At 38.5% G+C, this 24,380-nt stretch overlaps 1 protein-coding gene across 1 annotated transcript in view; it reads right to left on the bottom strand.

The window, feature by feature from the left end:
• The window catches only part of TMEM87A (transmembrane protein 87A), a 47,150-nt gene that overhangs the window by 8,116 nt on the left and 14,654 nt on the right, over positions 1-24,380 (bottom strand). The window contains exons 7-15 of the mRNA XM_081112761.1: positions 16,676-16,793; positions 12,945-13,006; positions 11,982-12,165; positions 10,932-11,031; positions 8,116-8,209; positions 6,581-6,649; positions 4,541-4,649; positions 3,519-3,577; positions 2,278-2,381 (exon numbers count right to left, since the gene is read on the bottom strand). Coding sequence (XP_080968887.1) covers positions 2,278-2,381; positions 3,519-3,577; positions 4,541-4,649; positions 6,581-6,649; positions 8,116-8,209; positions 10,932-11,031; positions 11,982-12,165; positions 12,945-13,006; positions 16,676-16,793 — 899 coding nt within the window. The remainder of the gene's footprint in view (positions 1-2,277; positions 2,382-3,518; positions 3,578-4,540; positions 4,650-6,580; positions 6,650-8,115; positions 8,210-10,931; positions 11,032-11,981; positions 12,166-12,944; positions 13,007-16,675; positions 16,794-24,380) is intronic.

The following is a 24,380-nucleotide window of genomic DNA, read 5'->3' as shown; positions in this document are numbered from 1 at the left end:
GCTTCCCTGAACAGAAACACTGCTACTGCACTTTTTGTTGCTGAGGAAAAGAGCACGTTTGATATACTTCCTCAGAGAAAGGAAAGAAAATAGGAATTTTTCTAGACTCCACCTGTGTCTTTTTCCCTTACTGATCACATCATTTTGCTGTAAAAAAACCACTCTGTTCTAAATACAAGAAAATACTGAGCCCCTTAAGTCCTTCTAAACATACGGATGGTCACCCCAAATGGAAATAGTCCAAATGCCCATCAATACAGAAATGAGTAAATTAACTGTACTACATCTGTACCATGTAAAATTATGCCATACATGAAAATAAGTTTAACTTAAAGCAGTTGTCTTGGAAAGGCATTTCCACTACTGAGTAAAAGAAGAGCCCATATTTAAACGAGGAAAATGTGGAAGGACACATCACATTAGGCTGGTAACATTGGAGTTATAGGGAGTAGGCACAATATTTTTAAAAAGATAAGACAGAAAGGAAGAGGAGAGGTAAAGCAAAAAATCTTTTAATGACTGAAGGGACTAATTTTATACAGGGGTGGGGAAAAGTAGGTTTACAGTTATAATATCTATCCTGTATAATAAAAGGCTAATAAGCAAACTGACTGATTGGGGAATGACTGGTCACTATGATGATGCGCACTTACCAGCAGGGGGCAGACGCTCAATGCAGGAGCTACTCCCTGGTGGTCAATATGCTCCCCCACTCAGCCAGAAGCCCTGAGCCAGGCTCACACCTGGCTCCATGGGGAGCGAGCCTAAGCCAGCAGGCAGACATCCCCGAAGGGGTCCCAAACTGCGAGAGAGTGCAGGCCGGGCTGAGGGAATCCTCCCCCCCCCCCCAACCCCCAGTGCACGAATGTCGTGCACCAGGCCTCTAGTATATATATAAAAACCCAGCGACCAGAACAGCAGAACAACCAGAATGGCCTGTGGCTATGACGTGCATTTTAACAGTCAACCAGCCTGATCCAGGCCCCGATCAGCCCCAATACATGGGGGTGGGGCCAGCTGGCCAATCACCTGCAGCCCCTCCATCCCGCCAGCCCGGCCCGACCCCACTCATGCATGAATTCGTGCACCGGGTCTCTAGTTAATAAATAATAATACAAGAATAAACTGTGCCTTGGCCAGTATGACTCAATTGGAGTAATGTCCCATGCACCAAAAGGTCATGGGTTCAATTCCTAGTCAGGGCACATCTCTAGGTCGTGGGTTTGACCCCAGGTCAGGGTGTGTACAGGAGGCAACCAATCGATGTTTCTCACATCAATGTTTCTCTCTCTCTCTCTCTCCCCCAAATCAATAAAAAAATAAAATAAAAAGTAAACTTTTTTTTTTATAACTATTAACCTACTTTTGCCCATCTCATCCATAGATATAGCTAGCATGTGAACAGAGGAATAGATCAATGTAAAGGATGGTCACCAGGATGTCTAGGCTCTTTCTGAACAGCATTTTCTTTCACACCATTCTTTTTCAACTTTTTTCAAGGAACACAAATATTAAGAGTACAGTGTGAAAAGACAAGACTATTTTCCTGGGATAAAAGAATGTCATTTGTTTTCTTTCTGTATATTTTACTGGTATGTCTAATTACAAAATTAGCTGGTTAGTTATAGCATCTCAATCCTTTTCCTTCTTTGGTGGTAGTTGTGTAATCTACACTTTTAACTGTCTACACACACTAAAGGGGGGGGGGGGGGAGGGAAATAAAGGCATAGAGTCACAAAATTAAGACAGCCAATTCCTAAATAATTGAGATTTGCCTATAGATGGACAAAGCAAATTCACACATGGATTTTTAATTACAGTCATTCACATAAGTTTTCATTTACCCTCTCTATTGTTACAAAGTGGGCTAGGCTACTGACTATAGAAACTGTTCTTTCCTTCTGAACATTAGGCAGGTACAACTCTCATTACCAGTGTCAAATCTATCTACCTTCCTTATTTTCCCATTCAAATACATCTATTATCAGTTGTCAGAAATGAAAGGGACCTCAGATCAATTGGTTCAATTCCCCCACATTATACAAAGAGGAAATTAAAGCTCCGATTGGTGAAAAGAGGCAGCATGCCAAAAATCACAATGCAAATTAATAGAAGAGCTGAGACAGGAACTTAATTCTCCTGATTCCAGTCTGGCCCAGTGAGTGCTCCTCCTTCCATTATATGACATGACCCTGACATTGACACCCACTGCTCCACCCTTATTTGATAACACCGTCATTCAATGGCTAGCAGCGTAAATAAGAAGTGTCCAAGAACCTCTGGTTGTTTGCAGATGGTCGCCAGAGAATCATAATGACAAAGAGGATCATGGAGAACAGCAACCGCCAGATGGCATCGTCCACCCACAGCTCCCGCCAATCCTACCAAAGAGAAAAAAATATAACACATATTACATTATCTTATCCCTTTGTTCAGAAGCCCTATGGCATAGAACAAGGATCACTTATTTATTAATTCAACTTACATTTACTAAAAGCCTGCTATGTGCTAGGCACTGTGCTAAGTGAGTGGAATACAAAAGTGAAGAAACATAGTTTCTTCCCTTGTAGTATTTACTATTGTTAGAAAAAAGGCACCAACTAGCTAGCTAAGGTTGCAGGCTCAATCCCCAGTCAGGGCACATACAAGAATCAACCAATAAATGCATAAATAAATAAGTGGAACAACAAATTGATGTTCCCCTCTCTCTAAAATCAATCAGTACATTTCTTTTAAAAAGGCACCAACCAGCCATGCTGGTATGGCTCAGCAGTTGAGTGTTGACCCAGGAACCAGGAGGTCACCGGTTTGATTCCTGGTCAAGGCACACGCCGGGGTTGCAGACTTGAACCCCGGTGGGGGGTGTGCAGGAGGCAGCCAATCGATGATGTTTCTCATCGATGTTTCTATCTATCCACTTCCCTTACTCTCTCTAAAAATCAATAAAAACATATTTAAAAAATACAAAGAATAAAAAGGCACCAACTGTAGAGCACTTGTGAGTGCTTCATTAGAGCTCTGAGAATCTTTGGGGAAGGGTTTTTATTAGATTGCTACTTTTTATAATTTTCATATTAATTAATTTATTTTTACCAAAATGGAGCCTTTGCACCGCCAAAGAAAGTGGCCACAATCTCTGTACTCAGATCTTAGGAGCATGACTTCTACTCAGATTAGCATTCTTCATATACACTTAATGTTTAGGATTCTGAATTTCTTGAGAATTTTTAGTTAAGATAAGATTGGGTTATGACAGACTGTGGTTTATCACTTATAAAAATTTTTCCCACCATTGGGAAAATTAGATCCCCCGCCCCTAAAACAAAACAAACAAAAAATCCTACCATACCAAAAGCCATAGTAATATAGAATACATAGGAGAAGAGAAGCATTCTAACACTCAGGGTAGAGTCCTAGCCCTAATTTCTTGTAGGGTGTGAACCTTACCATTGTCATCAACATGGCTATCTGCATATAAAACAGTACACTATTCATAAATGCAGGTATTTATAACTCACCGATTGACAAGTCACTATCCTGAACTTCATGGTTGTCCAGATGATAAACACAATAGATGCTAACAGGAAATGAAAAATCTAGTCAGAATATGAATACTGGTTTATATCCCCAATTACATTCTCTGGGTTAAGTGAAATCCCACACATTCCTAACACCCAAAATATCACAATCATTTTTTATCAAGTGATTTTAACAAATTTATTCAATGCAAATTTCCTTTACAACTACTATAAGCAAGGCCCACACACTTGTCAACCCTTTCTGTACTTAAAGGCTAATTTTACTATCTGGTTACTTCAGTAATCCTCATAAATTGGAAAAGAAGGTATTGAAAACATGGCATTTCCCAGCATTACCAACAATATAGTTTTTTTTTTTCCTCCCTTCATCCTTAGTATAATAATGCCAGCTTTTCTTTGGCTGGTCAGGAGGGGAAAAAAGGTTGATAAAATTACTGCAAGACAAAGTTGTTGGTTCCAATCATAGGCGAGACCTCCCATTCCTGGTACACCCATTCCTGGTACAAGGGGCAAAAGGCAGGCAAATTAAATTAACCTACTTTGGCTATGGCCTACCTAATGTCGGTATTTTATGGATGCTATGACATATGTAAAAGCCAAATAACAGCAATAAACCCCACAGGTATTTAATAAAGCCAAATAAGCCAGTATTAATGTTTTCTAAAAGGAATCTAGATGCTATATGGCACTCAAGCTAACTTGCCTCAAGAAAAAAAAAATGCCTCTGAAAAAGAACGGAGATAGGAGAGAGATATACAAGAACTGAAATTATATATAATTGATTTTTAGCTATTATACTTAAAATAAGTGGTTCGCAATCTTTTTTGAACCAAAGATCCCCCTGAGAACTTGACAAAAGCTAAAAGACAAAGATCCTTCCCCCAAGTGAAATGTACAAAACCTTCTAGATAATTTTAGAGAGCCCACCTATGGCCTCTCAGGTTCAGAATATCTGTTTTAAAAGGATGGCATTTAAACAGCAAGAAGAAGCTCCCACTTACCTGCCACTGCCATGATGAGGGTGTTGGTGAAATGTCGGTACAGCGAGAGTTTTACAATGTTCCTCCGAAGTTTTAATAGCTTCATTGTTTGAGTCAGGCTAATAAATATGTGTTTGCAGGTCAAGGAAATCAACATTCAAATAAAACAATAAGCTAGTAAATTAATCCTCAAGTTTCTTTGAGAATCTGGGGTCATATTGATAGAGCTTTGGATATCCCAGAGGCCTTACAACTCTCTTATTCTCAATGTCACAAACACCCCAAGCCTCACCATGGTGACTAAGAAAGTCTTCATTTTTAATGAGATACTGAAGAGAATACAGAATCAGAATAAAATAAAAATGCAAAAAATAAAAAATATAAAAAAGGAGAAAGACCAGAATAAGCTTTTTAGAGAAACAAAGATGAAAAACAAAGACAAATGGAAGAAAAATGAATGAAAATGAGTATCAGACAAGTAACAGACAAATGAAATGAAAATTAGTAAAATCTCCCTTCCTTTAAGGTAGGTAGCTCTGTTTTCTACGTCTTAGCAAATCCAGTCTAGGGTCATGAATACACTCATGCCAATAACCTCTCAGAGTTCTATAGAATTAATAGAACCATACAATTATAATTGGCTGAAAATCCCAGGCAAAAGGCTCTAAAATCAGCAACTTTCTATTTTCAGGGTATTATTCCCAAGTAGAAGTTGCCGCAGAAAGACAGGAGGGGAAGTGATGACTACCAAAGACAATATCTGCTCTCATGTCCAACTCTGAGAATCAGCAAATATTAAAATACGTGAGTTGGACCTTAGTCTGCCCTGTGACAGAGACTTAGCTGCTCCCTATCCCTTGGGTTACATTATCGTATGGTCCAGTCCCTCTCTCCACGCCTCTCTCCATTCTTGCCAATATTCAGAGGCTTACAAAGGCACACCTGAAAGATACTGACCTAGAAAACATTTGGCTATTTAAACCCAAGACACTCAATTTCAAACATTTTTGATATATGACAATCCACTCAAATTCACAAAATTACAATTTGGTTTACATTCAGTTTTTTATAACAGTCACAGTCTAGCAAGACAATAATATCGCACAATTACATATAGGACTGAATATACCACAACCAAAACAAATTTTTAAAACCCCCCAAAAGATTAAAGTCCAAAAACTTGAATCCTTCCTTTAACAGGTCAAGTCCCTAATAAACAAATGTCTAATTTTAAGCAGCAGGAGAAAAAGATTATTCAAATGTAAATATGTTATCTACTGGTTAACTCTGCCTGTAAATTAATCAACATTTATTTTACAGCAGAAGTCTTCAGACAATGCCAAGTCAACTTTTGAATAAAGGTACAAAACACTTACCCTATAAGGCAGGAGTCCTCAAACTTTTTAAACAAGGGGCCAGTTCACTGTCCCTCAGACCGTTGGTGGGCCGGACTATAGTTTTAAAAAAAACTATGAACAAATTCCTATGCACACTGCACATATCTTATTTTGAAGTAAAAAAACAAAACGGGAACAAATACAATATTTGTATTTGCATGTGGCCTGCGGGCCATAGTTTGAGGACCCCTGCTATAAGGGTTATAATCTGCTAAACCTACATAGAATTTTAAGAGAGTCAAACCATCTTATGTAGTTCCTGAAATCACATTTTAAGAATTAAAATCTTTTCATCATTTCAAAGCATTTAATAATTCCTAGAGGCTGAAAGAAAGAGCAGGAGCAGAGTAGTCAGTGATTGTAACACTAATTGGAGTGCACAAATAAGTCCAAAATCGAGGTAAAAATGCTCATTTAAAAATAAAAACAAAAACCAGAGCTTTTATCTTTATGTTCCACCCACAGTTACCAGCACTTTTCAAAATTAAAAAAACACACAAAACTGCTTACCTGAGCTCTCAGGTTTTTAAACAGAAATATCCTAATCCCCAGATTAAGAAGTAATCAACAAAACCGGTAAAAACCCTTTGCAGAAAGATCGATGGAAACCCATATTCAAGGGGAGAAAATGGACCGCCATCATACAAGCCAATGAGAAGGATATCCACCAGCACAGGGCAGTGTCTAGGAAAGCCAAGGGGATAAAGGCCAAGGAAGCAAGATCAGTCTGGGCCTGCAGACAAAGAAAGAGAGGTGATAAAAAGAGAGTCTAGAGATGCACAGAGAAGAGACCAGCACACAATTCGGCATTTACATAATCACATGGAATGGTTTTGCATCTGAGCTGAAAGAAAAGAAATAGGAATAACACTTGGCACCTACATCATTGTGCCCCTCTGACAAACCATCTTGCAGAATATAAAAGTGTATTTCATGAAAACTGTCAAATACAATCTCAATACAATAAAACATGCGGCTAACCTCCAACGAGCTCCTAGCATGCTAAAATCCACTTTAAATGACCACACCAAAAACGTTATGGTGATACAAGTCTCCATCCATCTTATCATTTCCTATCATTTTTATTTTGGCTGCAAGTCTTAAAAGGCCCTTCTCATATTTAAAAGTATTGCATCATTAACATACTAAGAATTATTGATTTCCTGAATTGTAATACAATGTAATTTTACAAAAAAGAGCTCACCTCAAAATAAGATATTAATACAAATATTTGTCCCCCAAACTATGCTGCTTGTTTTCTCACACGTGCACGCACACACACACACATATATGTGTATATATGTACACACACATATATATATATACATATATATATATAACATGCTATTTATATAACCCTAATTACCCAATTACCAGGGTATTATTAAAAGGATATCCATAAAATAATACAGGCATCAATTGTTGACAAGGCCAGGTTAACTATCAAAGCCAAGATATAAGCAAAATACTACAGCAGCAGAAGAAAGAAAACGCAATTGACAGAGGGTTAAAGTTGCTAAAAGTCTAAGAAAATTACATAGAGGACAGTGTTATTTGAACATCTAATTTGCATTCAAAAGTGTTTTATTTAAAAGCAATTTATAGCAAAACTAACTGAGCCCAGTTTGAGGGAAATGTGGGGTTTATAGAGTGATTTTTAAATAAGAAAGTAAAGCAATGACATAAAGAGGCCCACTTCTTCACATTAATCCAGCTCTAACATAAATTTCCTTATCACTTATCTCTCTCAGTGCTTTGGTTTCCTCCCCTAAAAGGGCATAATTATGTAATTCTCAAGAATTATGTGAAACGTAGTTACATGTTAAGAAAACCTTTGTAACTCAAGTGCTGGCTAAGCAAAAAGCACTGTCACTTTAAAACAAAAATTATATTACCAGCAAGTGCATGATTACAAGGTTTGCCACTTATACAAGAATGGAACCACTGTCCAGAAGAACTAAACAAGTAGTAATTTGGGGATGGGTGGGAAAGCATTCATTCTGGTCACACATTGAATTTAAAGCTCTAATATAGATTAAAAAGAAAAAGTGAATTACATATACATTTTAAAAATCAGAGCCCAAAGGTGACTTAAGAGAAAATAGTAAAGAAGCCCACAGATATTCCCAATTCACCTTCTCAAAACAAAAACAGTTATGTCTGAACTGACCACAAAAACGTAGATTAAGCAGTACTGACCCCAGTAACTCTGAGGACCCCTTCCATGCCAGAGAACAAGAGATATAGGGCTCCTGCTACAACAACCTTGTGAAGAGTGACTCCAAGGCGAGGCCTACAGAGAAAGCAAAGAGATGAAGTTGAGTACAAATGTGACAAACCCTGAGACAAACTCATGTTGATTAATATAGGACAACAACTTAGTTGAGATAAGCCAGACATACTCTGTAAAGTCACATGAGAGAAAAACTCAGAGCTTATGCTCTTAAAACAAGATACTGAATAATAAATTTTAGATCAGACCCCCTTAATTCTACATTTAAAAATTTTTTTCTTACTGATTTTTAGAGAGGAAGGGAGAGGGAGAGAGTAAATCATCAATTATTCTCCTCCCCCCACCCCCGCATCAAGCCCAAAACCCAGTCATGTCCCTGATCAGAAACTGAATCAGCAACCCTTTGGTGCATGGGATGATGCCCAAGAGCCACATTGGCCAGGGCACTGCAGCATTTTTAAAAATACATATTTTATTATAGAGAATTCTGAAACATATTCAACAGTATAATAAACCCCTATATATCCATTATCCAGTCCTAATAGCCTCCAACCTACAGCCAATCCTGCTCAATGCACTATCCATCCACTTCCCATCCTCTCATATTATCTTGAAACAAATTCTAGACATCCTATCTTTTATTTGTCTACTTTTCAGTATGTTTTTAAACAGATAATTTTTTAAAGAAAAGAAATCATAACAACATTTTCAAACAGAAAATTTAAACAACTTCTTAACATAATCAAATACCCTATTGAAGCTCACTAGATAAATAGTACATTATAGAGCTCAAAATCCAACAAAATCCAAAAAATCTTTTAAGCAGCTTCTGCTTGAAGGAAGATCCTTGATATTCAAAATGCTACTGAATCAGAATCTGTATTTTAACAAGATCCCTGGGTTATTGACTAGTGCATTACACACTAGCAAAGCTCTAAATGGGCTGTGATTTTTCTCCACAATAGTGTATCTTAAAAACCTAGGATAAGTCTTGGCATATGGGAGGCATTGAAATATCCTATCTAATAATAGACAAACATGGTAATTGACCGTACCTTCGCAGCACCTCCTATTGGCTAATCAGTGCAATATGCAAATTAACCACCAATAAAGATGGCAGCTAATTTGCATATGTAGGCGCCAAGGGACAGAGCGAAGCCCGCCAGCCCCAGGCAGGAGCAGCAAGCGAAGGCCGGCGTGGCGAGCGAAGAGGGAAGCCCGCGGCGCCGGCCCTGCCCCTGGGGCCCAAGCGGTGAGCAAAGAGCGAAGAGCGAAGGCCTGGGTTCCGGGCACTGGAGGAAAATTGGTGCCAGCAGCCAGGGGAAGGGGTCCCCGAGGGCACAGGCCAGGCTGAGGGACCCACCCAAGTGCACAAATTTTTGTGCACCAGGCCTCTAGTTTGTTAAATAAATTTAAAAATGTAATTCCCCCATTCCTCTAGTCTCATTTATATGAATGAGTTTTAAAAGTGAAAATCTCCCATTTCTTTAGCCCACTTAAAACAAAACTCCTTGAGATAACTGTCTATACCTGGCTAACTCCAACTCCTGTTCTATTCTTACTTGAAGTTACTCCAACCAAGCTCACGCTAAGTCCTACCACTGGACCAAAACTATTCTTGCATGTAGTTAAATCCAATGGTCAAGTCTCAATCCTCTCTGACAAAATTATTCACTCTTTCCTTGAAAGTCTTCAGGCTTGCCTCCCACAGCTTTGGTCATCCTCCTCAATTTCCTCTAATTCTACTTTGCCTCATTGACATCTAAATAACAGAAAATGTTCAAGGACTCAATCCTTTAACCTCTCCTCTAAACACACTTATACCTTGGTGATCACATCCCATCTCATGGCTAAATAACATCTACATCCTGATGACTTGCAAATTCATCTCTCTCCCCCTTACTTCCCTCATTTGTATATCTAACTGAACTCTGAACTCCTAATCTTGCACCCACTCTAAACTTAACCCACCTAAGATCTTCCTGAACTCAGTAAATGTCAATTGCATCCTTCCATTTGTTCACACCAAAATAGTTGGCATCATCCTTGATTGCTCTCTCTTTCACATCACACATTTGATCTGTCAGCAAAGTCCACTGGCTCTACCTTCAAAATATATACAGAATCTGACCACATTTTAGCATCTCTTCCTCTGGAGATACATATAGTTCCTTCACCAACTTGAGATCTTTGCCTAAATGTCAGTAAGTGAAGCCGTCCTTGACCACCCTATTTAATACTTGCAAGCCCTACCTCCTGTCCTCTATACCTTCTGCCTGCTTTATCTGCTCCCTAGCACTTATCACTGACATATTACATATTTACTCACTGATTTTATCCATTTTCCCCCAATGTAAGCTCCAAGTCTTCTGTTTATTTGCTGTATCCCCAGGGCCTAGAACAACGCTAAGGCACTTAATAAATACATTTTTTTCAACAAATTTTTTCCAGATTGTTACAGCAAGAATGCTCTTCCCATAAAAAATCTGATTTGCAAAATATTTTGGAAGAGTAAAGTCACTATAAGTTTACTCTAAAAGTTTGGTGTTTCAATGTCATTTGCTACAATTGCAGGCTTTCCTACTCCTTGAACTCTCAGCTATGAGATGAAACTAACATTTTTCCAACTTTTACAAATCTACAAAATTTCAGATACCTTTTCTTATTTCAGAACTATTTTTTTTATCAACTGTTACAGGACTACTATACTGGGAAGCTGCAATACTGTTTCAATTTAATCAGTGTTTCATTTCACTTTTCCATACAGGAAGTGAATACTTACTTGACTATGCCATATCCCAGACTGACTATAATGACCAGGATTCGAGCCAGTGAACGTTTAACTGCTGAAAGCAGCTCTGCAAGGATCAAGGCACCTTGGACTATAAGAAGGGGGAAAAAGTGCTGTAAATCTAGGTTTGAGAAAAGGTGCAATTCTAGAACGATACAGATCTCTTAACACTCTTCAGAATAAGCACTGGGATTAGTTCTACTAAAAAAAAATACTTCTTCAATTTTTACAAATACATAAACTGACATAATCTTATTCGTGTGAATAGCAATCTGGCTGTGTTCAATTTACCTTCCCTCCTTACCCCTCACTTCACTAAAACCTCAGCAGAATATTTTACCCTACTTGAACAGTTCATAGCAACTAGTAAATAGTCTCTCCATTTTTAAAAAGTGTGAAATATAGCTATCCATAGAAAAGTACAACACACACAGCTTTCAATTCATTTTCACATCTACTATTTTTCACGCCCTTTCAAAGACCAGGGAAATATTTAATTAGTATAACTTGTAACAATAATTATCAATAATTAAATGATCTGAAGAGAGAGAACTGAAGCTATCATAAAAAACTTCAGTACAAAACAGTTTCTGTCATCTGTTCACCTTACTAAACTATAAGCACCTTCTTATTTTCTTGGTACTACTATATTTCACCAATTCTTAGATGTATCCCTGCCCCCATTTTAAATCTTTAAAATCAAAATGTCTCTTATAATCAATGGTATCTTAAAATTAAATTCACAGTAGTTAGTTTCTTAGATGTATATAATAATGGTGCCTAAAAATCAACGGCAATGAAATTCAATGATGTTAACAGTCTTTCCCAAAAGTCACTACTTTTGTGAATATATTTTAGTAAAATTACTCCTAAATCACTGAACCTGCAAGTTATAATATTAAAAACAAAAGTCACAATCAAAGTTATTCTAATAATTAAATAACTGAAAAGTTAAACCTACTTAATAACTGCTAACCTTAGGAAAAACTGTCATGTCTCACCTGCTGATCATTCACAAATTGGCATTTTTTGGTTACATACCAGATTCTCCTTTGTAACGGATGTTCTGAAATTCTGCATAGAAGACAGCTTTCTCAAGCATTCCCAGGAAGATGACAGCTCCAATCCAAAACTGAATTCTCAGGAGATCTCTCCAGTAGCAGGCAGACCATGCCAGCCACAGAACACCAAACAGGACATACACAATACACATCACCATGAAAAACTGTCATAGAAGTGGATAAGAGATAAAAAAGAGGATTAAGGCCAAGGACCACTTTAGCATCAATACACACTCTTAACAAGATACAAAAAAATGCATATCATACCTTCTACTTGAAAGATCATTATTTTATTTCTTTGAATTCTGATACTCATACACAAAATAATTATCTCCTTTTGAGCAGAGGGAGACTACCTGAGGGCTTGTTATCAAGTGACTGCTTATCTGTATTAATTGAGCTTTTTCAGCTCACAATGTAAAATTATATAAATGAAGAGAACACTGAAGAAAAAAAGGTATGGCAAGGAAATGAAACACGACCAAGTGGGAAAAATATAAAAGGGAAAAGAAGAAGAAAAATTGAACAAAGGAAATCTAAAAAGTACGTTAAGGATATTCCCATAGATACACACACACACACTAAAAAGGATGAAACTTCATCATTTAATTACTTTAAGTGGGATCAGAAACCACAGGGTTGTAAGAAGTGCCCTGCTTTGGATCCTTGAGAAGACGTGAGATTTGAAACAATCTTTGAGGTATTTTCCAACTCTACAATTCCACACATCATCACCCCTTCATTTACAGATAAGAAAATGAGGCACAAAGGGGTTCACTGACACTCACAAGGTCACATTCTAGTAAAAAGTGCCAAAGTACAAGCACTATTTTGTGCACTGTTCAGGAACAATTCTTTAAAAAGGAAAATTGCCACAAAACATGGATACTCTTTCAAGTTAAACTCATTTAATGTTCAAGTTAAAGAATATAAATTCACTTACAATCATCAACGGATATTCTTCAAGTGTGAGGTATTCATAGGGGCCCTTCAATTCAACAGTCACTGCCAAAACACAGTCCTCAGAGTTAATGTGAACAATTCAGGATTTAAACAAAAACATTATCTGATATTTGTCTGATAAAAATTAATGAAAATTCCAGTGGGTCATTTACTTTTAACCATTTCAATTCTGGCGAATATTACATGTGTAGAGCACTTTGAAATTCACTAAGTGTTCTCATGGTTTGTGCTATGTCCTGCTTAGGGTCTCCATGCCTCTGCTACAGTCAATATCTTAAGGGAAAAGCCCTTTGTTCCCATACTCACATCCTTTAAACACTAGGTTGAATGTACTTCCTCCACAAACCTTCTGTGAGCTGCCCAACTGGAACTTCCCCATCTCCTCTAAATTCCAAACATACTTCATATATACTTTTCTTACAACACAGCACTAATATGTTTTAAAAATTACAGGACTTCATTCCTTCATTCTGACTCCCTCTATCTGCTCTCTCTCCTTACCTATATTTTCATATTGCTTCTTATTTTACCTACTTCAGTTTTATATGACTTTGCTACATTAATGTATCATTTCTAGGAGGTGCTTAATAACAACAGTATTTAATGAAGCAGAACAAGTGAAGCTAACAAGTATCTGAAAGACAGATTTGATTTACAGAAACAAACCTATGACTACTTTTAAATTGTAATGGAAAAACTATTTGGATAAATTTTATATTTGATTAACAAGTAAAAAGTAGTATCTATCTCCAGAAACACACTAATAAATGCCTATTCAACAAAAATATCCCACTCATTTTTTTAAATGTTTTTATTGGTTTCAGAGAGGAAGGGAGAGGGAGAGAGAGAGAGAGAAACATCAATGATGACAGAGAATCATTGATTGGCTGCCTCCTGCACACCCACTGGGGGATCAAGCCCAAAACCTGGACATGTGCCCTGACCAGTAATCAAACTGTGAATTCCTGGTTCATGGGTCGACACTCAACCATTGAACCACACCAGCTGGGCCCCACTATAATTTTTATCAGGCAGAAAGGACATGCCATTATTAAAAATGAATCAGGCCTGTGCACCAAAAGGTTGCTGGTTTGATTCCTGGTCAGGGCACATACGTAGGTGTTGCGTTTGATCCGCAGCTGAGGAGCATATGGAAGGCGATCAATCAGTATTTCTCTCTCACATCGGTGTTCTTCCCCCCTCCCCCACAACCCCATGAACCCTCTTTCTAAGCATGTCTTTGGGTGAGAATTAAAAATAAATCGGATCTAATACTTTTATGAACAAAAGGAGCATCCTATAATAGAAATCATAAAAATGTCATAGCAGAACTGGTTTTTAAATCTATACCTTAATTTAATAAAAAAGCAAATAAAATAATTAGCGAATATTTGTCACATTCTTTGCTTACACTATGACAGAAGGTCAGTAAAATACAGCACATGGACCAAATCTGGCCATCCACTTTTTGTAAATAAAATTTTAATACAAAACAGTCATATCCATTCACTTACATATTCTCTACGGCTGCATTCACACAATGGCAAAGTTAGGTAGTTATAGGAGAGAAAACATTTACTATCTGACCCTTTAAGAAAAAGTTGACTAACCCCTGCTCTATGCTAAAATAGAACTTAAGCACTTACTATATGATACACACTATGGAAAATAGGGGATGGTCAGATGTATAAGATGTTTTCTGCCATCCTAGTGGATTACCATCTAGAGGGAAGAGAGAGTTAGTTGAAAAGCAACACAGAGAACTGTCCTCTGAGACAGACCCAGAAGAATGAAATTTGTATTTTCCAGGATAAAGTAAAAAGCCATCCAGGCAGAAGAAATAACAAAGACAGGTGTAAAAATGCATAATATATTTAAAGACCATGTAGACTGAGACAATGAATCGTACCATATCATAGTGTTTTGATACAAGGCAACGAAAAGTAAAATGGGACAACTTATAGTTTTAGAAACCTTGCTTATAAATGTGGGCATTTTATAGGCAATAGGGAGACTTCAAAGGTTTTAACGAAGGGAAGAAAAATGACAAAACTGTTTTAGAGAGAAACTTTCACATAACGTAGTTTGGTCTATGCTTTAAAGTTTCTTCTTAGCTCCAAACAACAGATGGATAAAACAAAAAAAGAACGTAAGCTAGAAAACATGTGTGTATGTGTGTGTGTGTGTGTGTGTGTGTGTGTGTGTGTGTGTGTGTAAAGACCAAATAATGGCATCTCAGAAATTCAAGAACAGTTTAACATTAGAAAACCAGTTAATATAATGCATCACATGAACAGATTAAATGAGGAAATCTATATGATCACTTTAATACAATCAAAGCATCTGATAAAACTGAGCATTCATTCTTAATACTAACAAAAATATACTTATTTTTGGAATAGGAAGAGATAGCCTTAACCAAATAAAGAATACATTTTTTTAAATCTACAGCTAACATGATATTTAATGGTGATATGTGCCAATATTGTAAGATAAGGATGGCCACCATAATTGTTTCTCTTCAATATTCTCCTTGGGAAAGCAGAGGAGGAAAGGAAACCGCAGAGAAGGAAGAAACAAAACAAAACAAAAAAATTATAAGAAATAAGAACAGTTAGTAAGCTACTGCAAAATTCCAGAAAGAGATGACTTCTATGAACTGGGCAGCAAGAATGGAAAGGAGACCATCAAGAAAAATTGAGACAGTTGACATACAAAATTACATTAGTTCCAGGTGTACACCACAGTAATATTATGATTTTGTATCTCAACTGTAGTTGAAAAATAAATTTTAAAAAAAGAAAAAATATTGAGACATTAAATAATTACCGAAGTCCATTAATTTTTATATTGCCAGGTTTTGACTTGGTAACCAAGTTCTGACAAGTCATCTCTTTCTGGAATTTTGCAGTAGCTTACTAACCAAGTACCAAGAACATGATACTAATTAAAAATTTAAAAAGCTGGAGAATCAAATGAAAGAAAATGAAATCTAGAATCTATCATCCTATATAATAAAAGCCTAACATGCAAATTGTCCCCTCAACCAGGAATTCGACCTGGAGTTCGACCGCTCACTATGACATGTGCTGACCACCAGGGGGCGGCACAGAACATGGAGGGCGTCAGCGATGCATCACTGGCAGCGGGCAGCAGTGGAGGCGCTGCCGGCCTCGATGGGCCCCAACAAGAGTGGGACTGCGACAGGATGGTGGGGCAGGTGAGTGGGTGGCGCCAAGCCAAGGCGGGTGTGAGTGGGGCCCGATTGCCCCGCTGACAGCGACCAGTGGCGGCAGCGGAGGGTGGGGCCACCGCCCAGCCACATGCACTGAGGGAGCAGGGCGGGGAGCCAATGACTTAGGCAGAGGGGGACGCGTGGAGACCTGGGTGCCCAGGTGCTGCTGGGACCTGCCCTTCCATGCCAGATATTAGCTCTTCGATTGCCAGGCAGGCCTAGGAACTGTACCCGTGCACAAATGTTGTGCACCAGGCCTCTAGTATATAATAAGAAAGCATATATGAAGTGCCTAAGACTGTATCTGGTACATCTTGAGTACAGAAAAATGTCAATTTCTCTCCCTCAATTTTTCTATGTAAGAATAAACTTTCTTAATTAATTATTCCCTCCCTGAAAGCAATTACACATGACTCACCATACATGGCACAACTAGATAATAATGCAAATGGTAAAAAGAAATGAAATGTACTTACTGGTAAAAAGATTACTTAGTGAATTTTCTTTTGATGATTCCTTTGAGAATGAAATGCCAATATGTACAATAAAAATGTATGGTGCATCTTGCCAAGTTTTCAATGGCTCATGCATTGCCTAGAAAGAAAAAAGGCACTAAAACTTCAAGTCTTAAGAATTAAGAGCATAAGTTAATAATCCAGTATGAAAATTATTTCAGAATGTACCCAGAAACATGGTTGAGTCCTTCATGTTCATTCATTAAAACAGTAGACACAACAAAACAAACAGGCCTATTGTACATATAATAAAATAGGTTAGATTATAAATTACTAAAAGGCAGGACATCTTCTATCTTGTTATACACAAAAATCACACGTTTTACTTACCTATTTTTCTACAAGGAAAACCTCAACTAAAACCACTAAATTGAATCTCTGTTTAAGTAAGCCATGCTAGGACACTAGGTTGTATTTCTAAACATAAACATCCTGAACAAACTAAGATTATATAAATCACCTAAAAAAATAACACCCATGATGACATCAGTGACTTAGTGAATTATAAACACCACTTCCTGAATCTAATTCCCTTTGCTCATGGTCTTTCCAAGACTACCAGAACTTCTGCTGATCAGGTCTCACATTTACATGAAATTTAATCTTGGCTGGTCTATGTGGAAAGCAAGAGTCACTGACCCACAAAGTCCAGGAAGTGGAGTTACAGCCTCCATGTTTATGGAACTGACTACTTAAGGAAGCATGCCAGTTAGTTTGTGCATAGCCCTAGGAAAAAGTCTTCAAAGGATTTGTTGCTATACATTCTAGAGTATGGACCTTCAAAACAAAAGACTCAAAGATAAAGGAGATGAACATAGAAAACGAATGTCTGCTTTTCTCATATTGCTACTTAGACTTTGAAATTTATTACCGGATGGTCTTAAAAGGAATTTCTATCCAGAGACCAATGGGTAAGCTTCATTGCTCAATGAAACCCCTTAGAGTAGATAATAGATTTTTTACATTTATGCATTTTCCTGTGGAATCACAGCTTTTCTCAAATGCTCAAATTATCCTACAACTCAAGAAAAGGCTAAACAAGAGTTTAAAATTATAGTCCATATACAAATCCAAAGTGTCACACAAAGCAGATTAAATGATTTTTCAGCTACACATTTTCTAGATTATCTTAGTCAGTTAACATAAATGCCATGATGAATCATACATTTATTCCTGTCCGATGGTCCTCTTCTGACAACATTCAGGAGCAGTTTGTGAGAAAACTTTATAGCTTCAAAGTTGTAAGTATATCACTTCCTATTTACCCATAATTAACTAATAAACCTTTATAGAATTTACTTGCTCATTAACCAATACAACTTTGGTGTAATACGCTGCTCTGCTATTAATTTCATATATCTTAAAACTACCTCTTACAGCCCTGACTGGTTTGGCTCAGCGGATAGAGCGTCTGCCTGCGGACTGAAGGGTCCCAGGTTTGATTCCAGTCAAGGACATGTACCTTGGTTGTGGGGACATCCCCAGTGGAGGGAGGGGGGTGCAGGAGGCAGCTGATTGATGTTTCTAACTCTCTATCCCGCCCCCTTTCTCTCTGTAAAAAATCAATAAAATATATTTTTAAAAAACTACCTCTTACAAATTTCAAAAGGGACTGAAAAATTTGACAAAGTTTACATTTAATTTTGAATGATAGATATTTTGACACTGTAAAAATAACATTCATATGGCAGACACTTATTTATTATATTATTTAATACCCACAATAACCCTATCAAATAGGTACCATTAATAGTTCTTACAATAGGTGTCCTTCAATAGGTGAATGGATACATAAACTGTGATACAGCCTGAGAACTTCTATCCAGAGACCAACGGGTAAGCTTCATTGATCTATGAAACCCCTCAGAGTGGATAATAGACATTGGAATATTTAGCATTAAAAAGAAATAAACTATAAAGCCACAAGAAGGCATTGGGAACCTTAAATGCATATTATTAAGTGAAAGAAGCCAACCTGAAAAGCTGTATATTATGATTCCAATTAATTAACATTCTGGAAAATGCAAAACTATGAAGATAGTAAAAGAAATCAGTAATTACCAGGGGCTTAGGAGAAGGCGGGGATGAATAGGTGGGGCATAGGGATTTTCAGGGCAATGAAACTATTCTGTATGATAATATAACAGTGTATATCTGTCATTACACATTGGTTAAAACCCAAACAAGGTATAACACAAAGAACTAACCCTAATGTACTAAACCATGGGCTTTGGTTGAAAATGATGTATCAGTGTTGGTTCAACAATTATAAATAAACTAGAGGCCCGGTGCACAAAAATTTGTGCACTCGGGGGGAAGAGGGGGTCCCTCAGCCCGGCCTGTGCCCTCTCGCAGTCTGGGACCCCTCGGGAGATAACGACCTGCTGGCTTAGGCCTGCTCCCGGGTGGCAGAGGGCAGTCCCAATCCCTAGGTGCAGCCCCTGGTCAGGCTCAGAGCAGGGCTGACTGGGGAGTTGGGGCGCCACCCCATCTTGCACAGAGCAGGGCGGATCGGGAGGTTGCGATGCCACCTTCAGTCACGCTCAGGGTAGGGCCGATTGGGGGTTGGGGCGCCGCCCCTGTCACACTCAAGGCAGTGTCGATGGGGAGGTTGCGGCGCCACCCCGTCACGCACAGAGCAGGGCCGATCAGGGGGTTGGGGCGCTGCCCCCTGTCACTCACAGAGCAGGGCCCATCAGGGGGGTTGGGGTTCCATACCCTGTCACTCAACAGAGCAGGGTCAATCAGGGGGTTGGGGAGCTCCCCCCGTCACGCACAGAGCAGGCCCATCAGGGGGTTGAGGAGCTCCCCCCTGTCACTCACAGAGTAGGGCCGATAAGGGAGTTGGGGCACCGCCCCCTGTCACACACAGAGCAGGGCGGAGAAGGGGGTTGGGGCGCCGCACCCTGTCACACTCAGGGCAGGGCCGATCAGGGGGTTGGGGTGCCACACCCTGTCACACACAGAGCCGCAGGGCGATCAGGGGGTTGGGGAGCTCCCCCATATCAGGCACAGAGCAGGGTTGATCAGGGGTTTGGGGAGCCTTCCCGTGTCACAAACAGAGCAGGGCGGATAGGGAGGTTGTGGCCCCGCCCCCTGTCACACACAGAGCCGCAGGGCGATCAGGGGGTTTGGGCACTGCCCCCTGTCATGCTGATCCCGGTGCCAGGAGGCATATTACCCTTTTACTATATAGGATCGAGGCCTGGTGCACGGGTGGGGGCCAGCTGGTTTCCCCTGAAGGGTGTCCTGGATCAGGGTGGGGGTCCCGCTTGGGTGCCTGGCCAGCCTGGGTGAGCGGATGATGGCTGTTTGCAGCTGGTCACACCCCCTTCAGGGTGGGGGTCCCCACTGGGGTGCCTGGCCAGTCTGGGTGAGGGGCTGAGGGCTGTTTTCAGGCTGGTGGGTGACGGAACCTCCCAACCGCTCCTTTTTTTCTTTTCTTTTTTTTATTCTGGCCCAGCTTTAGCTCTGAGGCTTGGCTCCAGCTCTTAGGCCTCGGCTGCTGAAAGAAGGTATCTGGGGTTTTGTTTAGCTTCTATATTTGTAACGACGTTTCAAAATGCAAGCTAGAGGCCGGCAAGGCGGGCGGGGAACTTTGGCTTCCTTCGTCACTGAAGCAAGCAAGCCTCATGTTCGCTTCAAGCTGCCTGGCTGCCGGCCGCCATCTTGGCTGGCAGTTAATTTGCATATCGCCCTGATTAGCCAATGGGAAGGGTAGCGGAAGTACGGCTAATTACCATGTTTCTCTTTTATTAGATAGGATGTACCAGGATGGTGGAGGGGGTTGGGGGGAGGGATTCTGAGTGTGCATTTGTGGAGGGGGTATGTGCAAACTCTCTGCTTTTTGCTCAGTTTTGCTGTGAACCTAAAACTGCTCTAAAAGTAAGTCTATTAATTGAAAAAAATATTATGGTAAGTATATTACATTGCTGCTGAAATCAAACCAGAAAAGTGAGCTAATCGAATATTAAATCTTTTCTTAAGTGAAGGAACAGTGAGAGGCCCTTTCCTCTAAAAAACAATGTTTTATCAGAGTAGAGGTACTGAACTTGTATCCCTTAAATAGGATTATAAGATACTCCCTTAAGTTCAATTTTTAGAAAGAATAATCAAAAGGCAGATAATCCTTTCACTTCTTTTTTACTATAATCTGAATAAATATTTCTAAGTATTACTTCTGATATTCAGAGTCATCTTTCACCAATCTTTACTCACTGAGATAGAACTCAAGCCTTGAGTAGAACTTAAAAGTATATATACAGAAGGTCACTGAATAAAACACAATTTACAAATAGCTAATATGCATATAAATAAATGTTCAGTTTTAACAACCATTTTTTAAAAGTACAATTTAAACAAATTAACCCAACAAACTGCATAAAATGCTTTAAATTAAAATAGCCAGTTTGTTAGGAAATAGGGAAACTCGTCTGATTTTCTTTTAACAACAAATTTCTACAATGTTTCTCTCCAGAGCACTTCGGCAAAACATAAAAAAAGAATTTAAAAATCATACAGGAACTTGGACCCAACAATTCCACCTCCAGGAATTTAGCCCAAAGAAATATTATAAATGTGCACAAAGATATAACTAGACAGCCTTAGCCAGTTTGGCTAAGTGGATAGAGCGTCGGACTGCAGACCAAAGAGTCCTGAGTTCAATTCCGGTCAAGGGTACGTACCTACGTTGTGGGCTCCTCCCTGGCCGGGGCCCTTGTGAGGCATATACAGGAAGCAACCAATCCATGTGTTTCTCTCACATTGACATTTCTCTCTATGTCTCTCCCTCTCTCTTCCACTCTGGAAAAAAAAAAAAATCAATGGAAAAATATCCTCAGGTGAGGAATTAAAAAAAAAAAAAAGGATATAACTAGACATTATGAATGTGACCTTATCCATAACAGTGAAAATCTGGAAACAACCCAATGCACACCAGCTGGATGTTAATTATAAAAATCCCAATAAAGTGAAATAGCACACAGACATAAAAAGGTGAAGTAGTGCTAAATGTACTAATTTGTCAAGTAAAAAGAAAAAATTACATAGCAATATATAAAATATAATCTCATCTTTCTTAATATGCGTATGTTCTGTGTAATCACAGGAAACGGCTGGAAAATGAAATTACAAAGGATTTTGTTGTTATTGTTAAATCCTCACCCAAGGATATTTTTCCATTAATTTTTAGAGAGAGTGCAAATGGGGAGTGGGGGTAGGAAGAAAGAAAAATATGTGGGAGAGATACAGCGATTGGTTGCCTCCCGCCACACCAGGGATGGAACCTGCAACCCAGGTACATGCCCTTAACTGAGAATCAAACCTGCCATACTTTGATGCATGGGCCAATGCTTTAACCATTTAGGAACACCGGCCAGGGCACAAGTTATAGAAGCAAAATGTTCACCAACAAGAAATTGTTAAATCTAAAGACTAATATATCTACAAAAATATTCACTGCAGTGCTGTTTAAAATTACAAGAAAATGAAACACAAGTGTCCAGGATCTGTTAACAAATTGCAATGTATTCATAACAATAAAATACCATTCAGGCATTTAAATAATGATGCCATAAATATTTACTGAACTGGAAAGATGTCCAAGTTATATTGCTAAGCTAAAAAAGTTATAGTAATACATATTGTAAGATTCCTATTTTTAAATAAATTAGATATAAACATGCACAAAGACAAAAGACAAGATAAATATATTTATAGTCTCAGTGTGTGGTAGTATTACAAATGATTATTTTCTTTTCATTTATGTATATTTTCTAAAATTTTTATAGTACTAAATATATACATATGAGCAATAAGAAAAAATCCAATGGACAGTCTCCGCTTAAAAAAAAAAAAAGTAATGAAGTCTGCCATGCCTACTTATTTTTAGGTTAAAATTCTGTACAATTATAATAGGGGGAGGGAGGGTGGAGATACTTCTAGAATGGCAAAATAAGGACTCTGAAAATACACTCACCCATAAAAGCGACAAGAATATGGGCAAAAACTATCAAAATTAACTTTTTTGGAACTCTGGAAATTCTACAACTGTTTCCTGAAGAAAAATAAATAACTGAAGAATAATCTCAGTAAGAAAAGTAGCTGAATCCAGGAGAAAAAGCAAGCTTGTGGTGTTTTTGTTCACCCTAATCCTATGCCCATTCCAAGGTCCTTGAAATCAAAATGCTCACAACTATAACAACTGTGAAAAATAGAAGTTTGGCAACCACTGGGGGGAAAAACAAGTTTGGAGGCCCCATAAAACCCAGAGGTCTCTGCAAGGTGCTGAAAAGCTCCATTCCCAGGGCTTAACATTTATATGGCCTCACTCAGTGGGAAGGACCCTATACTCAGGGCACTCTCAAAAACACTTAGCAAGTGTGAAAGATCCTAGCTGCCCCTGCCAGTGTTACTGGGTGAGGCCATCAAGAGGCTGACTAAAAACTTAAAAAGAAAAATTGGAAATAAGATGTCCATAGGCGTTTTGAAGAGTTCTAAGCTATCCCTGGAAATCTAGAAGGCGAGGAGTACATGCAGGGTCGTGCATGTATGTGTGAGACTGCACACATGACTGAGAGAGACCTGAGAAGACCCTACTCACTCACCTCTGGCTGATCTTCAGGCTCTGCACAACAAAAAAGTAAAAGTCAAGGCAGTTTTAAATTGTGACAGAAGTCAGACATTAGGCCAAAAATTGCATGATTCCATTTACATAAAATGAACAGAACAGGCAAATCCTTAAAGACAGAAGAATAGTGGTTGCCTAGGGCTGGGGGAAGGATGGAATGAGGAGTGACTGCTAACGGCTATGCCGTTACTTTTTGGGGTGATGAAGAAGTTCTGGAACTAGATAATAACTAGTGGTTGTTAATATACTAAAAACCACTGAATTTTATGTTTTAAAAGAGTAAATTCTGAGATATGTATATTTCTTAATAAAGTTGTTAAAAATTAAAAGCTTTAATCAGTTTTGTAAAAAGCATGACCCAACATGGGTAACTATATTATTTCTTCTATGTTTTTAACTGGCAAAGTTTTGATGAATTAGTTATTGTGAATTATTAAATTTTTAAGCATATTTATAGACTTCAACCTATCTCACTTTTTCAATATCTCTTCCAGTTATATTCTATTATAAGATAATTTTAGGTGGAGTTGAAGATTCTTTCTTAAAACTTTCTTCCTATTTATAAGTAATATTTGTGAAAAATAATATAACCGGAACCACTTCAAAATGAAGCTAGAGCTGCCACCCCAGGGCAATTGCCTTGCACATCTTACTCCTCAAATCTTTGGAATGGGCCAAATCCACACTGTATTCTAAACGACTGTTTGCAAAGCTAACAGAAAGGCAGAGTGCCAGACTACCAGACTAAAAACTAAAGACATTCTTTAGAATTAGCACCACCATGTAGAGCAGCGGTTCTCAACCTGTGGGTCGCGACACCTTTGGGGGTCGAACAACGCTTTCACAGGGGTCTCCTAAGACCATCAGAAAACACATATATAATTACATATTGTTTTTGTGATTAATCACTATGCTTTAATTATGTTCAATTTGTAACAATGAAATTGGGGGTCACCACAACATGAGGAACTGTATTAAAGGGTCACGGCATTAGAAAGGTTGAGAACCACTGACGTAGAATGAAAGAATAATTCAGCT

This window comes from Myotis nattereri (assembly GCF_964212035.1).
Source record: "Myotis nattereri genome assembly, chromosome: 1".
NCBI classification, from domain to species: Eukaryota; Metazoa; Chordata; class Mammalia; order Chiroptera; family Vespertilionidae; genus Myotis; species Myotis nattereri.
Note: the sequence above shows the minus strand (reverse complement) of the source record. Positions and strands in the feature narration are given on the sequence as shown.